At 49.0% G+C, this 23,236-nt stretch overlaps 1 protein-coding gene across 3 annotated transcripts in view; it reads right to left on the bottom strand.

The window, feature by feature from the left end:
* RLF (RLF zinc finger) overlaps positions 1-23,236 on the bottom strand; it is a 916,587-nt gene that overhangs the window by 260,572 nt on the left and 632,779 nt on the right. For all 3 annotated transcript variants that reach the window (XM_069622735.1, XM_069622737.1, XM_069622736.1), the window contains one exon: positions 21,267-21,403. In XM_069622735.1, coding sequence (XP_069478836.1) covers positions 21,267-21,403 — 137 coding nt within the window. The remainder of the gene's footprint in view (positions 1-21,266; positions 21,404-23,236) is intronic.

Here is a 23,236-nt window from a genome sequence, read left to right as displayed (position 1 = left end):
CAGCAGGCTGTTCTCACCAGCCAAAAGGGAAGTAGTCGGCCTCTTCGGAGCTTCTCTGTCACACAGAATACTGTCAGGACAGTGGTCGTTTCATGGTCTTGCATAGAGTCTGCAGGCGTCTCTGGTCGTCTTCTTCGGTTACTTCAGCTTCCAGTGGTCGACTTGCTTTTCACTCCAGGAGCCTCACCCTTTATACAGTTCCAGCACACACTCACCTGCAATCTCTCTCAGCAAGTTACAGAAAGGAGCGTTTGGCTGTCCAATCAGGACAGCCAGACCCCTAGTGTGAGCTGGTCCCATTCAGACACCCTGGAAGATGTTAGGAAAAGTTTGTATGCAGTACCTTTGGGTGTACTACACACAACTGACTCCAGGTATAGGAAATCCAACCTTTGGTAGAAGCCTGTACTACACAGTTTTGGTAGCGTGTTGAGCAGCCAGGCTTATCTCAAGAGTCAATGTTAGCTGTAGGGGAGTTACAGAGATTCACAGTGACAAGTATTGAAATAAACTCTTACACACAAGGTTTCTTGAATGAACTTTCTTTCATCTATCCAGCGGTTCAACATCTCAACCTACGTGCCCAGTCCACGTATCAGCCCCATCTTATCCATGTAAAGTACTTTCCCTTTGCACCGCTCCATCGTGCCTCTATTCTCCACGTTGTAACCCACAGCTGACCCTGCACACATGCCGCAGTGTACCCACCGGCAAATAGCATATGTCTAATGTGAATTTTACTGTGTATTATCGCCGCTGATGCCTTCAAGACTATCCCAATACCACAAACTCTGCTTTTGTCATTTTCCGTGATCAGATCCCTAGCAGTCGCACCCAGCCCCACGTACCACGGCTGGACCCTGCTCTGGCACAGTCTCTGACTTTTACCTACCAAGCTCACTGCGTTGCATTTTTCTACCCCAATGGTTGCTCAAATGTTTTTTCTGAATATGTTCTCTCCATACGCCTGCTAGCAAATAGTGCTGTGCTTTCTCACCCATATATTTGGAGCTAGGGTCATACCCTTACTCACTTGTCATAAAGTAACTGCAATTATTGCTTCATCCGTTTGGGCTAGTCTCCCCAATACCTAAAGTTACGACCTACATCAAACTGTACTGCATCCCTCTATTCCATGTTTGTGAATATGCTTGTTTTTTGCCATTGCATACGTGTCTAACCTGAAGGGCTGTATGTTCAACTATTGCCCTACAATAGGAGTGGTTTGCCATATTAGACCCAGAAAATATGCACCTTGGTTAACATCCTACATCTAGCTTAACCACTAGGTAGAGAGCCTCTACACTTTACATCGACATCATATAGACCACAGCCTCCAGCCTACCTTCCTGCCTCAGAACTAGACTACACCAAACTACCCCATAACACCCTCTATGGGACTTCAACCCCTCTTGTCGCAACACCTCTCCTCTTGCCTCTCTTTCTGAGCACCCTCAAGTCTACATTACAATGCGTACACTTACTTGGTCGTACTTTACGCTTATCCCATTATTGTACATACTACTCGCCACCTGGCTTACTCCCATCACTACCCTAAACAGTCGGCCTGTAAGTAACTCGGAAAGTTCAGCTTTGTCCACCATCCCCACACCTTCTCTCCACCACCGACTAATAGCTTCTACACCCAGGCGGCATTTGTTCAACTCAGTGTTCACTACCACAATCACCATGTCGGAGTCAATACATACCTGAACTCACCTGCCCTTTGGTTACAACATTTTGCATCCAGACCAACGCTCAACCAACCCTGTGCCACAATCCATCAAATCAGACTAGGCGCTAGATTTCTCCATAAAATCCACCATTCACACCCAGGCACTAATAGCAAACGTATCTATCCAGAATCTCCCTACCAATGCGACCTTTTCTATCAACACCATGACCCCCCGATCAAAACATCCTCCTAAGTAGACATGACAGTAGCTCCACTAGCTCCAAAACTCTACCAATTAAAGGTTCCTTAATGCCAGGTCATTCCCAGCTCACGCCGTTGACATTGCCAACTTCATTACAACGGAAGACTTGGCCTTCCTTGCGATTACGGAAACGTGCCTTCACGCGGTATCTGGCCCCGCCCTATCCTTGGCCATACCAGACAACTACGCCATTATCAGATGTGAAAGGAGTACTAATCAATCTAAAGGCGGCAGCATTGCCATCATTTTCAAAAGCTCCCTTGGGCTTAGATCCACTACATATTCGCAAATCCCATCCGTTGAACTGCTATCAGTCAAACTCAATATCTCGCCTCACCAGACTGCTTCAATGCACCTCATTTACAGGCCACCAGGACCTATCTCCACCTTCATGAAGGACATATCCACTATCATTGCGACCAATACCAAGCCAAATCCACAAATTATTTTACTCAGCGAGTTCAACCTGAAGTCCCCCAAGACCCAAATGACACTTTTGCCCTTGACCTAGCCAACTCCCTAACGGATATAGGCTTCACTCACCACATCCATGAACTCACTCATTAAGGGTAGAACCCTTGACTGGTTAACAGACTTGAACTGCACAATTAACCTATCGTCAGTAACACCATGCCTGTGGTCTGACTATCACAAAATAATTTTCACCATCAAATCCTCCCCGTCTAATACCAAAACAAACATAGCACCTGCCATTCCCACTCGTAACAAGGAGGACATTACTAGGAGAAACTACTCCCTTTAATCACCCCCTTCTTAACAAAATATCATCTAACCACGACCCTACAGTCTTGGTTGACACAACCGTACTATCCTAAAAGCCTTTAACACCATTGCACCATTAAAATTGTGTAAACCAAAAACACGCCCTCATCTGAATTTGTGGTTTACACCTAATCTTAGAGACCTCCGCAAAGCAAAAAGAAACGCAGAGGCACATTGGAAAAGTATTCCATCTTACGCCAACAAATGTTCCCTGATTACTGCAACATCGACCTATAAAGAAGCCATATTCTGCGCCAAAAAAGATGCATACAACAATCGTTCCTTGCTGAAGGAATAGAACACCAAAGAGCTCTTTAAGATTCTTTTAAGAACTTGAGTCACCATTGCCCCATTAGACCAGTGCAACAGACGTCTCCTAGTGCACTAATATCCAGAAAGCCCTCCTTGATAAAGCCGCATCTACAAACAAAAATCAACATAAAAAAATGCACCTTAACCCCAGATCTGGCATTCAACGCATTTAATACAACAACTTCAACACATCCTATCAAACCATTCAGCTTCTCACAACTTTCCAGATATCATCATCAAAAAGCTCAAACCATCCAACTGTCAAGGTGACTCGTGTCCAGCACCTATTATCAAAGATGCAGCCCACGAGCTTGCCCCCTTTATCACTACCCTCAAACGCTTCCTTTAAATTGGTGATTGTACCCGACAACCTCAAGGATGCCTGGGTTATTCCCTTAAGAAACCTACCCTTGACCCAAGTAACCCGGCTAATTATAGACCCATCACCACGGTACCCTTCCTCCTAAATAATTCTGGACAGGGAAGCCTATTTACAAATTCAGGCTTACCTGGAATCTAACAACCTTCTCAGCCTCCAGAAATCGGGCTTCCGTCCTAGACAAGGAACAGAAACTGCCCTTACTAACTTACAAACACAAATTGAGGATTTAAAAGGTAAAGGCAAATTGGGCCTACTTCTACTACTTGACCTTTCGGCAGCTTTCAACCTGGTCAACAACCAAATTCTGTGCAAACATCTTAAAACTGCTGCCCACTTCTCAGATGAAGCCACCTCCTGGATCAGATAATTTTTAGAAAACAGAACTATGCGTGTCTTCTCACGGTCTGCTTCAGCCGAACATCACCAGTCCTGTGTGGAGACCCACAAGGCTTGGGCGTCTCTCCAACACTCTACAATGTATTTACGAAGGCTCTTTTTAATATTCTAGACTATCTGGGTGTCACCTATACCAATTATGCTGGTGACACCCAGATACTCATCCCCATCACAGGTAACCATACTATTGACTCTAAAGCACTTAACGATGTATACACGGTCATCCAGGCTTGGATGGCACATCATGGACTGTCTAAATGATGAGAAAACCGAGCTACACATCCTAGGTTCTCACACTACACTAAGTAAATTGGACCCTACCTTCAAATCCTTTACCATTGACGGGCATACCATCAATGTCTCCAAGGACACAAAAACATTATGTATCTAGCTTGACTCCGCTTTGTCACTCATAAGACAAACAAATGCTGTTTTATCTGCATCGGCCTACACCTGCAAGATAACAGCTTGCAGACCATTTTTAACTGCCCCCAACTGTATTATCCTCACCAGAACCCGTGTAATGGCAAAAATGGATTACTGTAATACCTTATACTTAGGCACCAGCCAAAGAAACATCAATAAGCTTCAAGTCACCCAGAACAATGCTAGAAGGGCAGCCCTTAACATCTCTAGGAAATCTCACATCTGACATGCGACGAAGCCTACACTGGCTCCCTATTGCCTCCAGAATATCACTCAAAACTCTTGCACTTACTCAAAATTAAATTCAAACCAGGTACGCATTTATCTTGCTAACTGCTTCACTGCCCACACTCCCAACAGACCATTAAGTTCTGCACAAGTTCATTCACTGGTAATACCTAGAAAGCAGGGGGATCCAGCTTCCCAGTCCTCGCCGCTAAACTTTGGAACACATTACCCTCTACACTTAGAGCTGAACCATCTTACTTTACATTTAAGAATAAAGTCAAATCTTGGCTCATCGAGCAGGACCACAACACATCTTCCTTGTAAATCTGCTGCACTTCCTCTACCATCGCCCTTTACCACTTGTAATTACTCTATCTTATGTTAGTACCTGTGCCTCCTCTGTAAATGTGTACCCGTTTCAGCTACATTGATCCCCTGTAATATTGTACATTTTGTAAATATGATTTCAGTTTTGCATTTTGCTATCATTGTAATTTCACTGCTACGTTATGTACCTCCTTTGATACCCCTCCCTAAGAAATGCGCCCATATATCCATGGGCCAGGTGTGCAATACAAATAAAATAAAAACAAATACAAAACAATTCTTAATTTGTCAGTTAGAATAAGCCTTCTTCAGAAGGGAGCAATATAAAAAGTAACACTTCAATACTGTGCACTCTTCGTTTCTAAGTCAGTAAAGACCATTTTGGGATGGCCCACAGACAACCTACACCCTCAGGTGACTTCAATAGCTAGGGTGCTGGGGACATTAATAACTTACCGTTTGCATTTAGAATACTCTTAGAAGTTAGTAAAAGGAAAAGGTTATTAGAACAACGAGAGACCACAAATATTTGTAAGCAGGTAAATACTTTTGGATTCCCTAAGAAGAGTCATTCAGTACAACAGGCTAAGCCACAGTAAATGGGCAAAAGTCTTATATAGGATGAAGCACTTCTGGTAGTTAAGCAGGAAAGTCTTTGCACAATATTTTAGAAGTCTTTGAAGAAAAGAAGAATCAAAACGTAGGGCTACAAGCTGATTAGACTTGAGTAGTAGAAGATGCAAGAAACTCCACAGTAAGAGGTACGTTCTCTCAGACTTTACAGTACCTTTGTATTGAAGAAAAAGTGCAGCAGATGACATCTGTTCCTGTGCAGCTCTGCAGATCTCTCTGTTCCTGGGCCTCAGTCGTGGGGACAAGAGGGAGGACTTCTGGGGACTCTTGCACTGCAATGGGACGGTCACCGCTCGCGACCAGCAATCTTTCCAACAAGTGGCACTTCAGTGTTTCAGCTCCTTGCGACTGCCGCAAATGGCAACACCGTAGTTCCTGGCTGTCAAGATGGACTTTCCTTGCTTCTGGGGTCCCACACTCGGTTGAGGGGGCTCAGGCTCAGTCAGTCCTGCTTCCTGGGAGTCTGGAGGATCTTCCTGGAGCTCTTGGCCAACTTTAAAGTAACGCACACAATCTGGTGTTCCTCTCTCTGGCTATACGGTTTTGCATGCAGTATCCTCTGGAAACCCTACAAACAACTAGGACTACAGGTATGGGCAACCCAACCTTTGGTATAAGCTTGTACTACACAGTTTTGGTAGCGTGTTGAACAGCCAGGCCTATCTCAAGAGGGGGCATGTGAGCTATAGTGGAGTTACACAAAGATCCACAGTTACAAGTATTAAAGTATATTCTTACACTCAAAGATTCCTGCATAACAATTATTCATTTATCAGTCAGTTATAAAGCCTTCTTCAGAAGGGAGCAATAGAATAGTAACACACAAATATACTTGAATACTGTACACAGAGTTTCTGAATCAGACGAACAAGTTACTTACCAACTGGTAACGTTCTTTCGACTGGATGTTCCCTCCAAAGTATTCCACATCTTTGACATGTAAGGTCCACAGCTGTGCACTTCGGAAACTTTTTCAGCAGAGGGCGTCCTGCGTCGAGGACGTCGGGTCGACGTCCCTCGAAGGCCTCCGTCGAGGGCAACGTCACCGGATGTTGTAAATAGGACGCACGGCGCCCGTAGCTTCAGTTTAAGTTTTTCCCCTCAGAACGTGCAGCACAAGTCTCATGCCTACTTGACTGTACATAGCCTTGCGGAAACGTAATCTGCAATCGCAGAGGAAATTCTCCAGAGGGGCAGGCTGGGAGGGCGATGTGGAATACGTTGGAGGAACATCCAGTCAAAAGAACGTTACCAGTTGGTAAGTAACTTGTTCTTCGAATGGATTGTGTCCTTCAACGTGTTCCACATCTTTGACAGACTCCCAAAGCAGTACCAGTAAATGGAGGAGGGAAAATAATTTAGAGTACCCAATTAGATTGCGGAATAAAGAACCGCCTTTCCAAAGGCCATTTCCTGACCATGGATTGTATCCAGGGAGTAATGTTTAAAAAAAGGTGCGGATTGAAGCCCATGTGGCTGCATCACAAATATTCCTAATAGGAACCCCCCGCTGGAGGGCTGTGGAAGTAGCCACGCCCGTAATGGAATGAGCTTGCAACACTTCAGGAGGGTCCTTACCCGCCAATCGATAACACTCCATAATGGGGAGGATAATCCACCTGGGCAAGATCTGTTTGGTAACAGCCTGGCCCAATCGGTGTCCAGCATATCCTACATGGAGTTGATCGTCCACTCTGACCCTGGACATCCTAGAAATGTAAAAGCTCAGAGCCCTCCTAGGATCCAACCGACGGAGTCGCTCCTCTTCCTTACCAGGATGAGGAGGAGGGTAGAAAGATGAAGAACCACCTTCTGACTCAAATGAAATTCAGATACTACCTTAGGTAGAAAGGAAGGACATACCCGTCCTACAACCCTGCCTTATGGAACACAGTAAAGGGTGGCTTAGAGGATAGTGTCTGCAATTCACTCACTTTGCGAGCGGAAGTAACCACAACCAAGAACACAGTCTTGAAGGAAAATAATCTCAAAGGACAAGGGTGCAAGGTTCAAACAGAGCACCCATGAAAAATTGCAAAACCAAATTTATATCCCAAACTGGCACCTGGAAAGGGGACGGTGGAAACACATTAGTCAGTCCTTTAAGAAATTGAGAAATCAAAAGGAATCTTAAAATAAGAACATTCTTCAGATGAGCGCTTAAAGATAGACGGCGCCGCCAGGTAACCCTTAATGGTACCAACTTGAAGGCCCCTGTGGGCCAAATAAAGCAAAAAAGACAAAACCATAGGAATGGAGCACTGAAAAGGATCCACATTGTGACCTCTGCACCAGTTGCAGAACTTACGCCAACGGTACAGGGATTTTGTTGCCGGCCTCCTGGCCGAACACAACACCTCCATCACGTCACCCGGGAGATCCCAATCCTTATACCTCAACCTTTCAGATACCAAGCGTGAAGGTTGAGTCTCTTGACTTCTGGATGGAGACCCTGATCCTCTCCTCTCGCACTAGAGAGAGCCAATCCTCTTGGCGGTAGGGAAGATGGCAGGGACGGCAGATGGCTATTCTAGAAGGTCTGGGTACCACGCTCTTCTGGCCCAATCCGGAGCAATGAGGATCATGTGGGATCCTAACCCTCCATAACCCTTGAGGAATGAAGGGGACTGGAAAAAACCCGTACAGCAGTGGGAATGACCAATCCACTATGAACGTGTCTCCTAAGGCTCCTCTTGGAGGAAATTCCATTGAGCAGAACCTTTCGCTCTTCCGGTTGACATTGGTGGCGAAGAGATCCACTTGTGGGGTTCCCCAAAGGGCGAAGATCTCCTGAAGGACTTCCTGAGCCAACTCCCACTCGTGAGAGATGGAGCTCTCCCTGCTCAGAGCATCCGCCGCCGCATTTTCGTCTCCGGCCAGACGAACTACCGAGATTGAAACTTCCTACTGGATGGCCCAGAACCAGAGCTGCATTGCCTCTCTGCACAACGGGAGTGACCCAACCACCCTTCCCCCTTTTTGTTGATTTAATGCATGGCACTGTGTTGTCCGTCATGATCAGGATACTCTTCCCCCATACAGAGGGCAGAAAAGCCTTCAGGCCTAGCTGTTACACTCACCTGGTATACACAGGGATGCCACCCAGCTGGGTTACTCGCTGGTATGCTTCTCAGCTTTGCCCTGATGTGGTCTGCGGGGAAGGTTCTGCTTCGTGGTAGAATTAGGCGTGCTCTCCGTCCTGCCTTCTTTGCAGGGGCACGTTGTCCTTCATGGGCGAGTGCGGTCCAGTTACTTCACCGACGCCGGCCTGTTTGATATTGTTCAGGTAGGTCTTATTGCTGTTCTTTAGTTTTGTTGCTATCCTGCATGCCTTTCTTTGTTTAAAATGTCTTTTTTCTCCCTTAGGTATGCGGAGCTTCAGCGCGGCGAACTGGCTTGGTTGAGCCCCGCTGGTAAATGATGGCGCATTAAGAGCGCTATGATGCGGTAAGTAAGCGCTATGCGCAGCGCTGCAAAGTCTTGCCTTTGCTAACCTGTGTTTTCCTTCCTTGTAGGTTGCGGTGTTCTTCAGCACGTGTGGAATGTCCGGAGTGGTGCCAGCCGAGAGGCGACCAGCCAGGTAAACCTTTTGAGCAGTTCGTAATTTGTAAATGTCTCTACAGCTTTCTTTAATGTTACCTCTATCTTCCTCTTTCAGGTCGTTCTGTACGGGAGGCGTGCAGATTCGAGGAAGCTGTTCTCAGTAGCTGCGAGTGTTTAAAGATGAAGACTGCAGGTAAGATGCTGCTGCTAATGATGTTCCTTTTGTCTCCTTGCAGGTTCTGCTTCTCCAAGGTTCGAGGGAATAGCTGGACACGGTGAGCGTCACGTTTCAAGCTGCAAAGTAACACGAAGCATGTTCTGCAGTCAGGGTGTAGTTTATATAGCCCAGGTAAAGTAGTACCAGAGAAAGTAGTTCCAGGCCTGCCACCCCCAAAACACTAGACCGCATAGCTTGGTTCTTAGCAAATGCTCCAGGCCTACAAAGAAAATGAAGGTGGCACTGATTGATGAATGCTGCATGCTTCCGTGGGTCGCCTGAGAACATTTGTGGATGTCTCCAGGTTGGCTGACAATACAATGAAGTAGTTCCCCAAGCACATTGTTGTTCATGGTGTACGAGCCTGGCGCCATGACTGACCCCATGAGGGCTTTTGAAGAGGATGCCAGGCTCTAGAGGCCAGAGTCCTGACTCCACCTGGCCAATGGGTTTGCCAGAGGGGGTTTTGGGCGAGGGTCGTGACACTAGCCCGATGGCCCTCAGCTCTAACAGATTGATGTGGAGTTTTGACTCGACGGGGACCAACGACTGCTGGCTGTCAAGTTGTTGGCATGAGCGGCCCATCCTGTGGGGGAAGTCCATTACTACAGTCACCTCTGGCCACGGTTGCTAAAACGGTTTGCCCCTCATCAGGTTCCCTTTGTTGGCCCACCACAGAAGATCCTGGGAGACCGAGAGTGGAATCTGAACGGGATCTGACATCTTGCTGGAGAGCTGCAACCACTGCAGGGATCTCATCCGCAGCCTGGCCTCTGGCACCAGAAAAATGCAGGAAGCCATGAGGCCGAGCAACCGAGATGATCCAACACTTGCTCGGGAGAGCGCGCCCAGATCAGCCAGTTGTCCAGGTAGGGGTAGACGTGAATCTCCCCCTCGCCTGAGGTACGCTGTAACCACGACCATAAGTTTGGTGAAGACCCTCTGGGCGGAGGTCAATCCGAACGGCAGGACCCGAAACTGAAAGTGCGAGTCACCAGCCCCAAACCTCAGGTTCTTTGTGCTTGGGATGAATCGGCACATGAAAGTAAGCATCCTGTAGGTCCCGAGACACCAACCAATCTTGAAGTTGAAGGGCCTGGAGGACTTGAGAAAGAGTGACCATCTTGAACCATCTTGAACTTGTCCTTCCTGAGAAGTTTGTTCAACCATGATGGGTCTCAATACCCAGTCTTTCTTCGGGATCAAAATATAAGGCGAATACCATCCCTTGTTCCTCTCTGCTACAGGCTCTAGTTCTATAGCGCCTTGGTCCAGCAGGGTTAAGATTTCCTGCACAAGGAGCGGATCTGGAAGCCTCAAAGAGTTTCCGCAGTGGATTGCCGTGAGGCCACTGAAGGAAGGGAAGGCAGTAGCCGTGGGCTATGGTATCCACAACCCACGCATCTGAAGTAATGGCCCGCCATTCTACGAAATGCTGATACAGTCTGCCCCCGAACGGCGAACCATGGGACATGGTTGCATGACTGTTTGGAAGCGGCGGCGGCAGTGCCTGAAGGCAAAGAGGCAGCTGCTTGAGCAACTTTGGCATCACGATTTCCCCGACCACTATGGGTATTTTTTCACTGGCCCCTTTGATTGGCGGCCCCTCTCATTCTACCAAAGGAGTAGAATTAACGAAAAGAACCTCCCCTCCATTGCTGTCCTCTAGGACGAAAAGGCGAAGGTTGACGCACAGCTGCGCTTAAGGATTTAGCCACAGCTTTCGAGGTCTGCAACATCAAGACTCTCGTCAGCCTTGCTGCCAAACAAATGTGCGCCATCGAAGGGCATGTTACGAAGATGGGCCTGCACATCCGGAGCAAAACCTGACTTCTGTAACCACACAAATATGCGTTTAACGGTGCGCGCAGCCATGGATCGGCTAACGCGGTCAGCCGTATCCAAACCCGACTGAAGGAATTCGCACATGGCATCCTTGCCGTCTTGCACGAGAGCAGGGAACCCATCCCTTTCTTCCCCCTCGGGAATATGCTCAGCCGCTAAAGAAACAGTTCCACAGAGTGTGAAAACCTTGCCAAGGCACTAGTGGAGTTGGCCAATTTCAAGGCCATGCTCCCAGCAGTAAATACCTTCCAGGCCCAACCATCGAAGCGCTTGTTGTCCCTATCCGGAAGGATGGTAGGGTACATCGCCTGCCTCGAGGTGGCTGTAGCTGCCTGAACCACCAAACTCTCGGCAGTGGGGTGAGTAGATAAATAGCTAGGGTTGCTAATGGAAGGGCAGTACTACTTAGTCAAAGATTTATTAAAAGCCAGAACGGATTCCAGGGACTGCCAAGCAGCTGCCACCCTTTTCTATAAGGCGAGATGAAATGGTAAAGCAGTCAGAGGACGGACCTTGATCTACTCTGTTAGATCATCCTACACAGTCTTCAGGAGGAATGGACCAGCAGGGACCCTAGCCATGAGCCTCCTGTATGAAGCCCCAGGCTCAGCCCTACCAAATTCCACTTCCGGTGAAGTGTCCAACCCACTGGCATCATGGAGGGTCTGCCTCAAATCCTCCAACTGACTGTCTCCAGAAAAAAGTGGAGCTTCAACAAGTTCACCAGGGTCCTCAAACTCAGACCTTTCTTCATCTTCATATATGTCTGCCAGAGGGAGTTGAAACCCAGGCCTGGTGACAGAAGAGGGCCTTGAGTCCAAAACTGGCCTCACAGACTTCACCGTAGCCTTCGTAGGAGCATCCACCACATCGGGGTATTCCAATGGCATCCTTGCAGGGGCTTCTCGGTGGATGCGAACTTGGCAGTTCGGCACTGCAGCAGGGCTTCACCGGGCAAACCAACGGTCCAGGAGTTGCAGCAGGCGCCCTCTTCAAGCTCTTCTTCGGTTCCTTCGTCCAGTGGTCGACTCTGCTTTCCAAGTCAAAAGACTCGCCTTTTATTCAGTTCTCTCCCATTCATTCCAGCCTAGCCGTCACTCACCCAGCAGGGTGGCTGTCCTTGCCTGACAGTCAGCCAGCCAATCACCACAGAGTGCATTTGGGTCTCCTAGGAGACTAAGCAGAGGGAGTTTCGGGCGCCTCCCTCACTTCCTGCCTACCCCAGATACCCTTCCAGAGGCAGGCTTCATTCCTAAATCCTGCCAAAGATGACTGAACAAAGAGACCAAACCTGGTTGTGCGCACAGAGAAAATCTCTAGAAGGAACATTCCAAAAAGACATGGCGAAAAAAGAAGACCGGGACCATTTTGTCAACGATGGCTCTGCACCATTTTGAAAAAGATGGCTCCCGCGGTTAGCTTTACAGAAGCTGCAAACAGCCGCAGTAAATGCAAATCATGGTAGTTCATAACAAAACCACTGCCACCAGCCATTCTGTGAGGAAAGGGTAAGATAAAAAAAAGTTACATGAGCATCTAGACAAAGGGGATACTAAGTAACCTCTCCAGCACTCTATAGTAAGATAGTGTGTCATGGTTCTAGCAAGTTACAATGCTAAGTAAAGTCAATTTCACTTTACTGCTCTGGGAAACAGTAGTTTATCCCAGAGGAGGTATTTAAACCTAGGGAAATCGGAAATACTTCCCTGGGCCACTGCACTTAAGGTGCTGTGTGACACAATGTAAAAGATGATGCCTATAGAGTTTGTCAGACTCCATAACCAAAAGAAACAGAGGTAGAATTCACATTAAAATATATCAGAGTGGGAAAAAGGGTCACACTCTCCAGGTTAAAAAAATCAAATCTTCAAAATCCAGCAAAGTTGCAGGGTGTCTCTAAGGTGGAGGGAATTCTCCCTAACACCGGTTGCGAGCAATGACCATCCCACTGCAGGAGTCCCCAGAAGTCCTCCCTCTTGTCCCCACGACTGAGGCTCAGGAACAGGGAGATCTGCAGAGCTGCACAGGAACAGAAGTCATCTGCTGCACTTTTGTAAAGTGAGAGAGTACTTACCTCATTGTAGAGCTGCCTGCATCTTCTACTACTCAAGTCTATAAACGGTATCCAGTGATTCCCTTGAATACAAAGCATCGAATACAAAAGCACTGAATGCAAAAGCATCGAAAAGGAACAAGTTACTTACCTGTAACTGTTGTTCTCCAGCATGGGTCTGGCATGGATTCACATGCTCATGAATATTCCCCGTCAGGCCGGGAATCCTCGGTATAGAAAAAAAATCAGTATCAGTTTTGTTTCTGATCTGTCTTTCTCAGTAGTAACCAATCACTGGTCTCTGGGTCATACTGCCCCCAGCCAATGACTACCCTCTCCCTAAGCCCCGCCCCTGGCAGCCATCCTCAGATTTGGTAGCATGTGAAATGGCAATATGACCAAGTGAAGAGCCGCAGAGGGGTAGGCGGGAGGGTTCGCATGTGAATCCATGCTGGAGAACAACAGTTACAGGTAAGTAACTTGTTCCTTCTCCAGCATGGGGTCTGGCATGGATTCACATGCTCGTGAATATAAGAATACATAGCAGTATACACATGCACAACCACGGGAGGTGGCAAAAGGCTCAATATCAAGCAATACAAGAACTCAACATTAAGCAACTCTTACCTCCTCATCAGGCTCACCTTAGGCGAACAGGTTGCGCAGCACTGCCTGGCCGACTCTGGACTCCTCCCTGGAATCCCGGTCGACGCAGTAGAATCTCATGAAGGCGTGCGTCGACCTCCACGTAGCAGCGCTGCAGATGTTGAGCAGGGGCACACCAGACAAGAACGCCGTGGTAGCAGCGAACGCTCTGGTCGAATGGGCCCTCGGACGGCCTGGCAACGGTCGGTTTGCCAATCGGTGACAGTGCATGATGCAGCCGGAGAGCCATCTGGAAATTGAAGTCTTCGAGAGAGCCTTCCCTTAATTCACAGGTCCAAAGTTCACAAACAGCTGTGATGTCTTCCGAAAACTCTGTGCGGTCCACGTAGAACTTTAGCGCTCTAGCTACATCCAGCGAGTGCAGAGCCCTCTCAGCCGGCGACGAAGGCGACGGGAAGAAAACTGGCAACACCAAGGGCTCGTTGAGGTGGAAGTCCGACGGTACCTTGGGCATGAAGGAGGGGTGCGTCCTCAGCACCACCCTCGTGTCGTGAAAAGTCAAGTATGGAGGCTTGCAAGACAGGGCCTGGATCTCTCCCACTCGTCGTGCAGAGGTGATGGCCACGAGGAATGCTGTCTTCCACGACAGAAACTTCAACGGCACTGAATGCACAGGCTCGAATGGGGCCCCCATAAGCCTAGTCAGCACCACGTTCAGCTCCCACGCCGGGGCAAGGGCCTTCACCGGCGGGAATGATCAGAACAGTCCTTTCATAAATTCCTTCACCAGTCGATGAGACCACAAGGACGCCCGTCCTGTAGTTCTGGTGTAACGTGAGACGGCAGCCAGATGTACCTTGATGGAAGCGCGAGATAGGCCAGCCGTGGCCAAAGACAATAGGTATGGCAATACTTGAGGGGCCGTATTCCGCAGAGGGTTAATCTTCTGTGCACGGCACCAGACAGAGAACCTTTTCCATTTGTGTCCATAGCACTTTAGAGTTAAGGATGCCCTGGCCTTCGCGAGAACCTCTCTGCAGTCTGCCGGGATGTCGTATCCTCCAAACTCTAGTGCTGCAGGAGCCAGGCCTGCAAGTTCAGCGATTCTGGTTCGTGATGAAGAATGGCACCGCCTTCTCTGGAGAGCAGATCCGCGCCTGTCGGCAGCTTGACTGGTGTGGACGCTGACAAGTCCAGAAGGTCCGGGAACCAGATCTGCCTCAGCCACGCCGGTGCGACGAGGATCATCCTGCACCGGGAACTCTTGAGCTGGTTGACGAGCCGGAGTAGCAATGGCAACGGCGGGAATGCATAAAGGAACAGGCCATCTCAGGGGAACGAGAAAGCATCGCCCATGCTCCTCGGTTGGGGAAACCTGCTGGCGAACCTCCAGCACTTGGAGTTCGCTGCCGTCGCGAAGAGATCGATCTGGGGTTTGCCCCATCGTCGGAAGAGTCGTTCCACTTGATCCTGGCGCAGTTCCCACTCGTGGCACGAGCGCCGCTCTCTGCTGAGTGAGTCGGCGATGGTGTTTTTTTATCCCCGCCAGATGAAAGGGCACCAGAAACATCCCTTGGGCGACGGCCCAATGTCACAGATCCTGGGCTTCCTTGGATAGGGCAGGGGATCTGGTTCCGCCCTGCTTCCGAATGTAAAACATTGTGGTGGTGTTGTCGGTGAAGATCCTCACCACCTTGCCCTTGAGGGACGGAAGGACGGACCTGAGGGCCCAGAACACTGCACGGAGCTCCAAGATGTTGATGTGGAGAGTCTTCTCCTCCGGGAGCCAAAGGCCTCTCGCGTGGAGACCCCCAGTGTGCGCTCCCCAACCTTCCAGGGAGGCATCCGTCGTCACAGTCACCTGGTGGGCCGGGGCTAGGAAACCTGTTCCCGCCGTCAGATGAGAGCGGACACCCCAACATCGTATCGCCTGACGGAACGCTTCGTCGAGCAGGATCCTGTCCTCGAAGCTGCCCGTCGTCTGGATCCAGTGGGCGGCGAGGAATTCTTGCAAGGGCCGCATCCGAAGTCTGCAGTGGCGCACCAGATAAATGTAGGAGGACATCATTCCGAGGAGGGACTTGATAGACCTCACTCTGGCCACGTCCGTGGCCAGCAGACGTTGCACCTTTCCTAGGATGGTCCTTATCCTTTCCTCCGACGGTGAGGCCCGCCGCGCCACTGTGTCGAGCTGTGCTCCCAGAAACAAGGCGACTTGCGATGGGACCAGGTGGGATTTTGGAAAGTTGGAGAACCCCAGGTCCGTGAGCAGCTGGACGGTCTTCGTAGTGTGTTCCACGGCGAGCTCCCTTGTCCTTGCCCGTATGAGCCAGTCGTCCAGGTAGGGGTAGACGTGGATCCCCTGCAGGCGCAGCCGCACCGCCACTGGTGCTAGGCACTTGAACACCCTGGGCGCCGATTTTAATCCGAACGGGAGGGCCTTGAACTGGTAGTGCCGCCCTTTGACCACGAACCTGAGGAACTTTCGGTGTCTCTTTAGAATAGGGATGTGGAAGTAAGCATCCTCCAAGTCCGACGACAGGAAATCGCCCTCCTCCAGCTGACCCAGCACGTGCTGGAGGGTGACCATCCGGAACTTCTGTGCCTTTATGTATTTGTTTAGTTGTCGCAGGTCCAGGATGGGACGCCATCCTCCTGTCTTCTTCTTTACGAGGAAGTATCTTGAGTAAACTCCGGAGCCCCGAAGCCTCTTCAGGACGAGCTCGATGGCACCTTTCCTGAGCATCGCCCTTACTTCCAACAGAAGTTGAGGGACGTGATTTTCCTTCCTGGCCACTGGAGGAATGCGGGGCTCCTCTTCTGGAACTAGAGGGCGTGCCCCAGGGCCAGGGCGTCCAGCACCCAACGGTCGGTGGAGATGGACTCCCACACGATCTTTGTCAGCCGGCCTCCCACCGGGGTGCTTCGGCGGGGGCCCGACCCGACGGTCGGTTCAATCTTGCTTGGAGGCCGCTTTGCCTCCTTGACCACCTTGGCGACGACGGCGGGATCCACCTGACTTGCCGCGTCCCCTGTAGGCCTCCTGCGACGAAGACCATGCCGCTTGACGGTACGTAAAGGAGCTGCTGCCGGCTCCCTTGGAGGCACGCTGTCTGCCTCCGGAGCTCCGAAAGGACGGCCGTCGCTGTTGGAGCACACCCAATGCACGGGCCATCTCCGTGTCAGTCTTGATCGCCTGAAGGGACTCATCAACCGCCTTGCCAAAAAGGTTGTTCCCATCGAAAGGCATGTCCAAAACCTTGGTCTGAACGTCCTGGAGGAAATCCGTCGCCTTGAGCCATCCTCGTCGTCTCAGGCAAACGCTGTTGCCCAACTGACGAAAACCGGTGTCGGCGATATCTGTAGCCACCGTAATGGCGTGGTCCGAGGCAATCTCACCTTCCTGTAAGATTTCCAGGGCCTCAGCCCTCTTGGCGTCCGGAAGGAAGTCCAACAGAGGGGCGATCTTGAACCACAACTCCCTGTCGTAGCGGGCTACGATGGCCAGGGCGTTGGCCGCCTTGATGGTCGCCGCTGCAGATGAGATGACCCGTCGTCCCATCGCATCCAGCTTCCTACCCTCGCCGTCCGGCGGGGAGGTTGAAGTCGAGGCCGATGCCCCGCTGCTTTCTTCTTGGCCGCCGCCGAAACAACCGAATCCGGGGTAGGTTGCGCCCTAAGGCACAAGGGGGCAGCGTCGGGGACCCGGTACTTCTTCTCGTACCGTTCCCTCTTCGCAGGAGCCGTGGCAGGGTTCTTGAGGGCAAGCCCCTCATCCCAGATGTCATCAAGAAGCGGTACGGCCAGGACAGTCTTCCTTTTAGCCTTGCGCTGTTGGTAAAGGAACCCTTCCTTCTTTTCTTCGGGGCAGAGCTGGAAGAGCTCGGGTGCCCTGCAAATCATAGCATGGAAGGATCCAATCTCGTCGGGCGGGGACGCAAGGGGTGACGGGGGACACGTCCCATCGTCGCCTCCGTCGTCATCCGTACCCGTCGTAGTCGTGTTCATGCCTGTATCATCCCCGTGGGTAGTGGACCGGAGGGAAGGCAGAGCAGGCCGCAGAGGCGGGAGAGGAGGCCTAGGATGCGTCCTCCTCTTAAGCGACCGTCGCCCTCGTCGTCGCCCTCGTCGGGATCCCTCCCAATGGGCTGGGCCTCCTCCACGACTTGGATGAGCTCCTCTTCAGAGGTTGTGTCCGTATCCACGAGGGCCACCAGCCCCTCCCCCATCCTTTCCAACGAGGACTTTGTGGGGGTCTTCTCGATGGGCCTGAAAGACTCCCTCTGCGGTGGCAGGGAGACTCTGGTACCTGAGGGCGCCTCCACTGGTGTAGCCTCCACAGGCTGAGCCAGGGCCGTGGCGACATCCTCAATCGAGGTCCTAGCAGGGTGAATTAAGGCTAACGACACCTTCTGTACGCCTGGGGCCTTCACCTTGGGGGGAGGGTCTGAGCCTCGCTCCCCCTCTGCCGGAGTCTTCGAGATCGACCGGGGCCTCTCCAGAAGCTTCGCCGGGTTCTCGGACTTCCTCTTACCCGAGCCAGAGCGTTGGCTCGTGGTCGATGGCGCCGGGGAGGGTGCGCCCTGCTTGGCAGCCAAGGAGCCTGACCGTTCGGCGCTCCCAGTGCCCGTGGACTCGCAGTGCTTAGCCTTTTGTTGGGCCCCCGTCGCCGGAGCACCCTCACAGGACTTAGAAGACCGCTCGGACTTCTTCTTCTCGCCTGGCGGGCTCTTACCTTCCAGCCAGTTGGCGAGACGGAGGTGGCGATCCTTCATGGTCCGCTCCGACATGTTTTCACAAAACGCGCAGTCCTTTTCCTTGTGTGTCTTGTCCTCATGGAGACAGTAGAGGCATAACGAATGCTCGTCCCCCTTGAAAATGTTCTGAAGCTGGCATCCAGGGCAGGTCCTGAACAGCTTCCCAAACGTCGAGCTCCCTTTCTCCTGGGCCATGTCCGGGTAGGCCTTGGAACTTCTGGAATGCTCCAAAAGCGTAACGCGACGAAATCTTCACCCTTGAGGGGCGTAGAAACTCCAAAACGGGTCCCCGTTGGTCGGATGTAGAAACGGTGGAGCTTGAGGCTCTATTTAACCGAAAAAATGAGAAAATCTCCTGAAAAAAGCGCGAAAACGCAGCAAAATCTCGAGAGCTACAGCACGAGGACTCCCAACACTTGAACGTGCGGTAAAAATCTGAGGATGGCTGCCAGGGGCGGGGCTTAGGGAGAGGGCAGTCATTGGCTGGGGGCAGTATGACCCAGAGACCAGTGATTGGTTACTACTGAGAAAGACAGATCAGAAACGAAACTGATACTGAATTTTTCTATACCAAGGATTCCCGGCCTGACGACGGGGAATATTTATGAGCATGTGAATCCATGCCAGATCCCATGCTGGAGAAAATGAATTTTTTTCGTAGGGAAAGTTTTTTTTTTTTATTATAATGGGTTTTAAGGGGTAAAACAAACTGGGTTTGGGAACCCCATAATTTCTTTTTTTTTTTTTTTAAAAAAGGATTTTTTCGATGCATTTTTTTTCGAGGCTTTTGCATTCGAGGCTATCACTATAAACCGTCTGAACAGCTTGCGGCCCTACATTGATTCATTCTTTTCTTCAAAGACTTCTAAAACATTGTGCAAAGACTTTTCTACTTACCTACCAGAAGTGCTTCAGCCCATATAAGACTTTTGCCCATTGACTTTGGCCTAATCTATTATAACTGAATGACTCTGATTAGGGGATCCAAAAGTAATTGCCCGCTTAAGAATATTTGTGATTGCTTGTATGTTCCAATAACCCTTTTCTTTAACTAATTTCTGAGTTTTCTAAAATGCCAACAGTAAGATATTAATGTCCCCAGCACCGTAGCTATTGAGGGTGTGGGCTTTGACTGTGGGCCATTCCCAAATGGGTATTTACTGATTTAGCAACTAAGTGTACAGTTTTGAAGTATATTTGTGTGCTGCTTTTATATTGCTCCCTTCTGAAGAAGGCTTACTCTAATTGACTGGAAATAAATTAATAATTGTTTATTCAAGAAACCTTGTGTTTAAGTGTTTATTTGAATACTTGTCACTGTGAATCTCTGTGTAACTCCCCTACAGCTCACATTGACCTCTCGAGATAAGCCTGGCTGCTCAGCCACACTACCAACCTGTGTAGTACAGATGTATACCAAAAGGTTGGGTTCCTATTGCCAGGAGGTCAAGGTTGTTGTAGTGCACCCAAAGGGTACTGCATACAATCTTGACTAACAGACAAACTAGAGGTTTTACTTGCTTAGTGTGCTTTTGAAAGGCCTAATAAAGTCATATAATATTTTTATACTTAGCGGTCTAACTTTAATTACTGGTGGTGTTGTGTGGTCTCGTAGCCCTAGACCAGACTCGCAGCCTTCCGCAGATTATACATTGCTGCTCTGTTGCCTTACCTTGAATGGGTTTGACTAGTCCTCAGTGTCTCCCTGTTCAAAAGAATAGGGCGGCCTCCCAAAATCCAAACCCTGGGTTGATTTTGTAAATCCATCTTAATACCGGGTACCAGAAAAGTGACAGATTGCAATATTGATTAAGCACTGATGTATAGTGCATTTCTTACTATGAGACTTGCTTATATAAACAATGTAGTAATAGATTTATTCATTCGAGGATTAGATATTGTAGCTTGTTTGGGGACTGTAAGGTGCCGACATTATCTACACACTAGGCTTGCTCTGTGCAGGAAATCAGAATACCCACTCCACCTACTTCAGACTGGACAAAAGGTAAACACAGTGGAAAGAAGAGTACGTGCTATGCAACATCACAAAGGTAACGCCCCCAATACCGGTAAGCATTCGGACAAAAGATGGGTAATTCACAGCTGCAGAAGTAACAGTAAAATCAGTAAATTAATGGTTATGGGGTCTACACCCATAAACAAGAAAAAATTGTCTTGTGAGTAGGCCCTCTAAAGTACATGTGGCACTAACAACTTGCAAGTGTGAATACAAATTGCAATTACTGTTTAGACGTGCAAGCGATGCACAAAAGCTGCATGTCAGATGCGCAAAGGATGACACGCTATTTGTGCTCACTGCTAAAAACGTTTCACACAGCTCTGGTACAGGACATACAACATTGTTCCTACTGATTAAGAATGAAGATGAACCTAAAGTTATGTTTTGAGAAATGACATGTCAATGGGAGAGAGATGGGGATGCGTGAGACAAAGGGGCGGGCTATTTGTGAAAAATAAATTCATGCTTTCCAACTCATTTAAAAAAGAAATATTGAAACCCAATCTTTCACATATTGTAGGTTTAAAAGAGGAAAAAAGGACCAACCTATTAATTTTTCGAAACATGGACTAAAACCATACATCAAAGAATACATTCAAAATAGCCAAGCTGTGGTACATCTACAATACATTACTATTTTATCATTCGTCGAATGCCAGGTTTGTTTCATGTTAGTTCTAGCCTCAAGCCGGACGTCTGATTCAGTGATCAAATAAAAATGTGTTTTACGAGTGAAAATACGCTCGGTCGAGTGAGTCTTACTTTTGTTCTACTTTTGTGAAACTTGCTTGCAATACATACCATGAGCAATCTGTGCTTTCAGTTTGTAGCTGCTGAGTGAGGTACGTTGTGCAGAGAATAAATGCAGTGTTGTCATGGCCTTCAGTCTCCAAATTACAGATGATGTTGAGTACTTCTCTACAGTCCACTTTTGAAATCTATCAGAAACCCAGAACACAGAAGAGTGATCATTCTTTTTGAAAAAGTAAACTGCATAGTCAAAAAGAAGCTGTGACCCGGGAAAAGAGATGTTTAATGTAGTGTTTCACGAATCGGATAAGTTAACATTTAATTATGCATGGGAAATGCCTGTAAGGTACACCGGAAAACTAAAGAAAATCTAAAAATAAAACACTATAACTGCTACAATGGTGCCAATGTTCTCAAAATGGTTCTTCTTGACCTTGTCATTTACAATCGTAGTCCATTTTTACTGTAACCTAGGTTATGGTCGACATGCAATGGCTCCATGATGTCTATATAAAGCCCATATTTGAAAAACATTTCCAGGAATGCCTATCTGCACCTATTAAACTGGCCTGGCCGAGGAGTCCTGCTAGTCTGCTAGAAAGAAAAGGATTCACCGCTGCCAGACATGAAGTATACTAGTGGGCATCACTCTCCCTCCTGCCCCCGCACACACTCAGGCAGTACACACTATATTGTAATTCATCTGTACTTTACCCTGAACATCCCTACAACTGAAACCAGCGCAGTCCAAGTTCATGCACTGCCCTTCAAGTAGCGCAGCCTAGAATGAGAGACTTCATTGCCCACACAAATCTGAATAGCGAGCGCTCACCTTTGCAGGAGTCTTTTTTTTCTTTTCCATAACATTTTATTAAGGTGCACAAAGTCATCAATACATCAACAACAGAAATTGATCAATAAGCAGAAGAACAAGTTACTTTCTTACCTGGTAACGTTCTTTCGATGGGATGGTCCGACGACGTATTCCACATCTATGACAGGTAATGTCCACAGCTGTGCTGCTTCGGAAAATCTTTGGCGTCTGCGTCGATGAGCCGTCCCCGAGGACCTCCTCCGACGGCCGACGTCACCCGATGTGATAAGTAGGACGCACGACGCCCATAGCCTCAGTTATAGTTTTTTCCCAGAACATGTGCCACCAGTTTTCTGCCAGTCAGACACACAAGGCCTTGCGGAACGCAAGCTGCAATCGCAGAAGAAATTCTGCAGCGGGGAAGGCAGGGAGGGAGCGATATGGAATACGTCGGACCATCCCATCGAAAGAACGTTACCAGGTAAGAAAGTAACTTGTTTTTTTGAGGGGATTGGGTCCTCCGACGTATTCCATATCTATGACAGACTCCCAAAGCAGTACCAAGCAAGGAGGTGGGAAAGAATTTAGAATACAAATTTAGCATGCCCAATCGAATTGCGGAATAGAGAACTGCCTTGCCAAAGGCCAGATCTTGCCCTCTGATGGAATCGAGGGAATAGTGACGTACAAAAGTATGTACTGAAGCCCAAGTGGCTGCATCACAGATGTGACGAATAGGAACTCCCCTCTGCAGGGCAGTAGATGCAGCCACCCTTCTGGGAGAATGGGCCCGCAAGCCAGCCGGAGGGTCCTTACCCGCCAAGCGGTAACACTCGGAGATAGCTAAAATAATCCAACGAGACAAAGTCTGTTTCGTCACAGCTTGTCCCAAACGCTTTCCAGCGTAACCAATGAAAAGTTGATCGTCCACTCTGACCCGGGACTTGCGCGAAATATAAAAGCTCAACGCTCTCCGAGGATCAAGCCTATGGAGCCTCTCCTCTTCCTTACCAGGATGTGGAGGAGGATAGAACGCCGGAAGAACCACCTTCTGGCACAAATGAAATTCCGAAAACACCTTCGGAAGAAAAGAAGGACAAACTCTAAGGACACCCCTGTCCTTGTGAAACACAGTGAAGGGTGGCTTAACTGAAAGTGCCTGTAACTCACTCTGCGAGTGAAAGTAACCGCAACCAAAAACACAGTT

Source organism: Ambystoma mexicanum, chromosome 11 (assembly GCF_040938575.1).
Source record: "Ambystoma mexicanum isolate Mex_15411 chromosome 11, UKY_AmexF1_1, whole genome shotgun sequence".
Classification (NCBI taxonomy): Eukaryota; Metazoa; Chordata; class Amphibia; order Caudata; family Ambystomatidae; genus Ambystoma; species Ambystoma mexicanum.
The sequence above is the reverse complement of the archived record's forward strand: the minus strand, read 5'-3'. Positions and strand labels throughout refer to the sequence as shown.